We start from the raw sequence: 7,465 nt of genomic DNA, 5'->3' as shown, positions 1-7,465 counted from the left end.
ATTCTCCAACAATTTTATTACGGATGCGAATGTGTAATTTTTAAGTTGTTTTTATTGTTATACGGGACTAAGTATAGTAACATCAATTTGGGCTTGGATGATAGTTGTTATTAGGGAATATGCATATTTAGACCTACATGGTGAGGGTGGGAGCTAGGGTTGCTTGCAATGGGCCTGATATTGTATGTTCATTGCAGCATCCTGCAGTATCGACTTACGATTGGCGGAACGTACGATTGCTTACTACTTTTGTAATGTGAAAAAAATGATCAATCACAGGATATTCTGTGACGTCATTCAAATAATGATGAGTGGTGAGATAGTGAATTTTGCAAATTAAAATTTCACTCGCTTGTTTTGTTACATTTTTTTATACAATTAATTAGATTTAAATTTCTTGCATATTTCCTAATCAGTTATCCTGGGTTCAAAATTTTGAATCAATGCCGAATTGTAGTTGTGCCATTGTATGTCTTTGTAAGACAAGTTATGATATTATTTAAAAATATATCTTTGTTCGCTGTATTAATTATATTTTAGATAATAAACTAAATGTTTTGTTATGTATCTCATCAGTATACTTAAGAATTGTAATTTTTATAATAATCCATTTACAATAAAATGTAATACACCCACCTGTTATTAAGTATACTTATAATAACCATTGGAAGCTGTGATTTTAGTCCTTAATATTTTTGTTTATAATTGCTATTGTTAAACACAAGAAAAGTTAACAAACTTTTCATTTAATGCCCTCAATATGACAAATATAAGGTATCAGTTTGTCATGTGAACATTGGTTCATCTTTATGAAACAACATTGATCTTACAAATTACATTTATCAAGTTTATCAACTGTCGAATAAATGTAAAAAAATGCTGTTTTTAAAATGAAACTTATTTTTTTGTTAAAATTAAATTGAGTGTCTCAACCACACCGATCAATCTTCTTTGTCTCCTCAATTGGCGAAATTGGTGAAATCAACTGTGCTCCACTGATAAAACTGAAAGCTGTTAAACCAATTAATCAATGTATCAACCTGCATGTTAAACAGAACTGCACTGTGCCCTCTGTCTATAATTAATTGATACTGCATTGAAATATTGAATTCTTTGTTTATTTGTCTACACAAAAACCTCGGTATACCTGTGATGATTATGTAATTAAGATATGTAATATGTGCTACCCCATATTCAATAAAGATATTTTTTACAAATTTTACTTTAGTTTCAATTCATTTGTTTACAACACACTATTATTTGTTCACACTAGTTTTGTTTGAACAATCAATGGCCAAAGAAAGCTTCTCTGTGTAATCTACATTCTGAATTGGTGACAGCTATAATTTTAATTTAAAAAATAACGATTCAAAAGTGATTTTTGCCCAATTAAAAATGAAGGTTCTCAATTCGACTATATTTTTTTTAAAGGTATGTCACCTTAGAACTTTTTACTGGGTGGACCGATTTCAATGATTCTTATTTTAATCGAAAGGTGGTACATGGGTGGTACATACCATGTGGTCTCATTTAAATTTAATCGAAATGCGACAATTACTTTTCAAATTATATTTAATAATCCATACTTGACTATTTTTTCGTACACCTACGTTGTCCTTGTCGATGTAATTGAAGTCGGCTTTGTTCGTTTGAGAGCAAACTATTATTAACTCTAAATTGTACTCGGAGCCATATAGGTTGATATGTGGAGTGAGGCAGGGGGGGTTGAGCTCACCTAATCTTTTTAACCTGTATGTCAATGCGCTGATTGAGGGGCTAAGCAGCATAAGGGTCGGATGCCATATTGGTGGCGTATGTTTCAATAATATCAGCTACGCGGATGACATGGTGCTGCTGGCCCCCTCTGTCAGCGCAATTAGGAGGATGCTGACTTTTTGCGAGTCATACGCTGAGACGCATGGATTGGTGTACAATAACAAGAAAAGTGAATACCTAGTCTTCAAGGCTGGCAACAGATTACCGGAAAATATACCCTTAATAAAGTTAAACGGGGCATGTCTTGTTAGAGTACACCAATTCAAGTACCTAGGTCACATTGTCACAGAAGATCTAAAGGATAATGTTGATATTGAGCGAGAACGCAGGGCGTTGTCGATCAGGGCGAACATGTTGGCCCGCAGATTTGCTCGCTGCTCAACACCAGTTAAGATCACGCTTTTTAAGCTTACTGCACTTCTTTTTATACGAGCAGTCTATGGGTCAGCTATACTCAGAGGTCTTACAACGCCTTGCGTGTACAGTACAATAACGCCTTTAGGGCATTGTTGGGGCTGCCGCGGTACTGCAGTGCCTCTAGTATGTTCGCGCACGCAGGGGTCGACAGTTTTCCGGCCATGCTGCGCAAAAAGGCTAGCTCACTTTTAAGGCGAGTGCGCGGCAGTCGCAACAATGTCTTAAGGGTCATCGCCGATAGCGATGACTGTCCACTACTCAGGCATTTGTGTGACATTACAAGGTCACTTTTAGTTATTAAGTACTAACAGTAGTTATTAAGCTTTCATCTTTTATTTTTACTAACAATTATGGACCCTTTGTTGTCTGAGTAATAAACATTTTTATTTTTATTTTTTATTTTTTATTAAGCTTATTGGGTTGGCAACACGCTTGCGATGCTTCTGGTGTTGCAGGTGTCTATAAGCTACGGTAATCGCTTACCATCAGGTGAGCCGTACGCTTGTTTACCGACCTAGTGATATAAAAAAAAGTTAAGCTAAGCTAGTTGAGTAAAGTAATTTTTGATTTTTCCAAGCATTATTGCGATTCAGCAATAGATGGATAAACTAGATTTAAAAAAATACAGTAAAATTTCACTTTAATTTTTTCTAATTTCTACGGCGTATTATTAAATATGAAAACTTGATAAATAAAATACATTTGAGATTTTAATTTTATATTTATCATGTCTAAATCACAAATTATTTATACATTTGTCCATACAAACTCCAGCGTCATTATTATCAAAACTATCATATAAATATAGAAAATCAAATTGAAGTTACCTAATTACTCACAATTATCAAGTCTCGTCACATTTATTATAAGTAAAATCATTGAAAAACAAACTCATTTTTAGGTAAAAAAAAATATAAAAAACAACGGGGAAATAAAAGATTTAAATTACGTAAATAGTTTATATAAAACTTATCTTTAACACTTATATTAAATTTATGTAATTTGTAACAAATATTGACTAGGCGTAGTATTACACACAGCTAGATTCTATATATTAGCGATTATAAGTATCATTTTTTCATTATTCAGTATCATTCATTGAGCTCGTCAGGAAATTGCCTCATAACAGTATATATTATATTCAAAATAAAACAAATCGGAATAAAAACATTAAAAATTAAGCGTAGCATCGTCGAGAGTAAAATGACAAAGTAGGACAAATCTAATTAAAATTGTATATAACGGCAAAATTCGTACGATAATTCTTAGTCTAAATAAACATTGGTGTTCCAACTTGAACTTCAATATTTAACTTATTTTTTTGATTGAGCCTATTCAGCACAAGTTTACTTTGCACAAACAATATTAAGAAGTATCTTTTGGAAGTAAATTTAAGGCGATTGGTTGATGATGTGAAGATATATTTGCAAACATCTAACGTACAAAAAACTTCTACAAAACTTAAAAAATATATGCAATGAGTTCCACATACAAAATTTAAGCAATTGTTTGCGCAACTTAAATCTGTGCTTCATGGACCCGCGGTAGGAGGTGACTTCATTAATGTTAGCATCGTATCCAATCATAATAAAATTACATCTACTATCGTTAGAAACAAACGAAATGACGTTTCATGGCATCTAATCTATTTTAGCTAAAATGTTTTCGTAAGGCACCAAACATCCGTAGGACAGGCAAATACAAATACTTGAAAAACAAAATAAATTGTATCTAAATTCAATGAATTCATAATTTCTAATATGGAATAAATTTTGTTGACTATAAATATTTTTCGAATACGATCAAATAAAGCAATATTTAACTATTTGACCACAATTAATTTCATTTAAAATTATATTGATTTAAAGTAACAGAAAGTTGCAATTTTATTTCATCGTTACAATTTAGTCTATAATAATTAGATTTTTAAAGTAATCAATGATTTGTATAAAAAGTCATTTAACTTTATTCTTTTTTTTTTAATCTTTATTTATAAATCCATGTGATATAATAATTATTCTCGTAATAATCTTACTACTATTAATGCAAAAGTCTGCAGTCTTAATTGGAAAAAAGCTATTAACTGGCAAACTCGAATTATTTAGCTACCTAGTTAATAAGATAAAACATAATTACTAATCGATACCATAATTACATAATATCGAGATATTTATTTTGTGTAAGTAATGTTGAAACCAACTTGTTGAAATACCCAAAAGGCAATGGCACTTTCGTTGTAAGTCATTCTACACATGCTTAGTTTTGTTCTTACAATATTTTTAACAATAAAACTTTAAGAAATACAGATAACGTAAAACCAGTGTTAATTTAAAACTGCAGATTTCCCCGAGAACACGTCACTTATTTAATTTATTTTACAAAATAGTTGGTGTCTTGATGGTTGCGCTACTATTACTTAACATTTTTTTTATATACAACTCGGATCGGCAAACAAGCGTACGGCTCACCTGACGGTAAGCGGTTACCGTAGCCTATAGAGGCTTGCAACACCAGAAGCATCGCAAGCGCGTTGTTGACCCTATCTCCAACCCCCCCAACCCGCCGTCCGAGCTCTGGTCACCTTACTCACCAACAGGAACACAACACTGTTTGGTAACATTATTATTTAGCTGTGATCTTCTGTAAGTTCAGGATATTTCCTGCTGTGTCCTGCCACAGTTAAAAAACATTTTCTTTATGCTCCCATTTGTCTATAATTACTGCAGATACTTGATAAATAAAAGTTCAACCGGTATTCAATTTATATAAATGTATGATATGAATGTGGATATATAATAACTATTAAATATAGTGGTTAGCTTCTTCTTGGTAAATCAACATTTAGGCGTTTAGTCGAATGTCGTCCAACGAGGTAGCCAACGAATTTCAACCACTTGGAAAACATATACCTTTTTTTTTCTAACGCGAATCGGTAGGCGTCTTATAATAAGTCATAAGCAGTTAATACACATCAGTTGATTTACAGGCTATTTTCAAGGTTCTCGACACAACAAAATCATAAATCATATTAATATTTTGTACATCATATGTATTTATGTTTTTGGAACGAAGTTCCTTACGGCAGGCTTGACATTTGGCTGGGCGACCGAACTAAGAAAAATGTGAGACTAAAACCGTAAGAAAAATATATAACGGAAGTGACGTAATATCAGTCATACGACTGTAAAATATGACGTTTGTAAAAGTAAAATATTATTAGTAAACTTTTTTTAAAAATCTTTATGTAATTTTATACTGTCGACAAAAATAAATAAAGACATGTTTTTTTATTTCACCTAATAGTTTGAATTATTATTTTGTTTGATTTATTTTATTTTACGGTATTTGTTATTTTCTAAAATACTAAATGTCCTAAATACTTGTTATGTACTTAATTAAAAAACAATCAACAAAATTAAAAAAAATCAAGAACTAGAATATATATATAAAATTAAACATTTTTTTTTCAAATTGTGTTGCTTCTATACTATCCGAAGGAGCTTCGTTCCTACCTGCAGGCCTAGCATGCGCGCCACGACAAAATTTTGTCTACCCCTTTTCTCGTATTATCTCTCTATGTCTACAGTAGCTAACATGCGTGCACGCGATACTCTTCTCGTTACGTCAAGAAGAGATAGTCATTAAATTTTAGTGATCTGTGATATTTATCTCTACGGAAGCTAACATGACATCGTAATTTTGTCGAATTTTGTCGTTTTAGGAAGAGAAACTTCTCGTCTTCAATATTATCGACGAGAAAGACGATAAATAAAAAATAAATAAAACCGGGTGCCTATTTTTTGTATACCATGGCGTTTCCCTATTATAATTATATAATTTCGGTATACGAAGAGCGGGAAATGCGAAAAGTCGAGTGAAGTGTGCCATATAATGACACAAAAAACGTATTTGCGCCCTGTTGCTTCTTATTCTAAATAATAATAATAATAATACTTTATTTCAGCCCAAAGTATAAGTCCATATTGGGTTAGTACAAGACAAGACAACATTCAGAATAAAAAACAAAACAAAATTATATTAAAAAAATCAATAACTAAAAATAAAATTAAATAGAATAAAATTAAAATCAATAATCAAAAAAAAAAAAAAAAAATCAAAAATTCAAAAAATTTTAAAAATTAAAAAAAAAAAGAAAAAAAAAAAACAATGCGTGATAGAATTACAATTATCTAATGTACGACAAGATATAAAGCACAACACGAGCATATTGTTTTACATATATAATTAAATTCATTTACTTACGCCGTTTTATTTTCCATATTAGATTTTTAAAATTAGATATACACTTTTTATCTTAGCCAAAAGGCCGAGAACATTGTTAAATAAAACATGTGTCACTCGTTTGAAATTATACAAACTTTGGCTCATCACGGTTTGGCACGATTGGTCAATAACCTTGTAAATTCAACTTTACGACATAAGAAATAAGAATGATATTCAGTTGTGATTATGGTTGATAATTTTTCTCTACTCGACAAGGCGAAGTCTTCGGAAGAGAATTTTGTCTCTCGTAGTGCGCATGTTAGGGTAATCGAGAAAATACTCGATGTAGACATTATCTCTCTCTCTCGTCAAGAGATATCTCGTTGTATGCATGCTAGGCCGGCTGGTGTCCCATGACACCAGATAATTTTTTTATTCTCAAACATTTTCTTTTAGTTAATACTATTTCATTATTTGTTTGGACATTATAGATAATTTATGATACACTCTTAAAGTAAACGCAAAAACAGTTAAAGGTTTTTTATCATCTTAAAACTCAAAAATATCCACAAAGCGAAGTCAAATATAAAAAAAACAGCAAACTGGTACCCAAAACGCATACGCAGTCACTTTTGAAAATGTTGCTTTATGTGGATTTATTTCTATTTAAGTACAAAAATTAAATTATTTTTTCGGATTTTTTTCTAATTACACTACACGATTGTTATCTATACAAATACTAGAGCACCAATTAAACTAATTTTATATCTAGTATTAGCCAATTGGCGTTTTTATACTGGCCACATATTTACAATGCAGGCTTGTCACGATAATCTACGTATAGTTTGTCAAATGGAATGTTATCGATTTGTCTTATAAAGAGAATCATTAACTACAGGTCAGAGGCATTATGCCAGAGTTGAGGTACTCGCGATAATACACATGATTAAAGCTTTTCACTAATAATTTGATTATCAATAAACAATTTTCAACAATTATATTTTCGGAGTTTACTCCTTAATAATCGATTTTCATATAACGCATGTTT

The 7,465-nt window shown here is 31.3% G+C and overlaps 1 protein-coding gene across 1 annotated transcript; it reads left to right on the top strand.

Moving 5' to 3' along the window:
* The first annotated feature begins 760 nt into the window (after nt 1–760).
* Nucleotides 761–2,501, top strand: LOC123664257. Its single transcript, XM_045598852.1, has 3 exons — nt 761–774; nt 1,698–2,174; nt 2,237–2,501. Exons 1-3 carry the CDS (start codon nt 761–763, stop codon nt 2,499–2,501), a joined length of 756 nt encoding a protein of 251 aa, XP_045454808.1.
* Nucleotides 2,502–7,465: the final 4,964 nt, after the last annotated feature.

The sequence above is a fragment of the Melitaea cinxia genome, chromosome 21 (assembly GCF_905220565.1).
Source record: "Melitaea cinxia chromosome 21, ilMelCinx1.1, whole genome shotgun sequence".
In the NCBI taxonomy this organism is placed as follows: Eukaryota; Metazoa; Arthropoda; class Insecta; order Lepidoptera; family Nymphalidae; genus Melitaea; species Melitaea cinxia.
The sequence above is the reverse complement of the archived record's forward strand: the minus strand, read 5'-3'. Positions and strand labels throughout refer to the sequence as shown.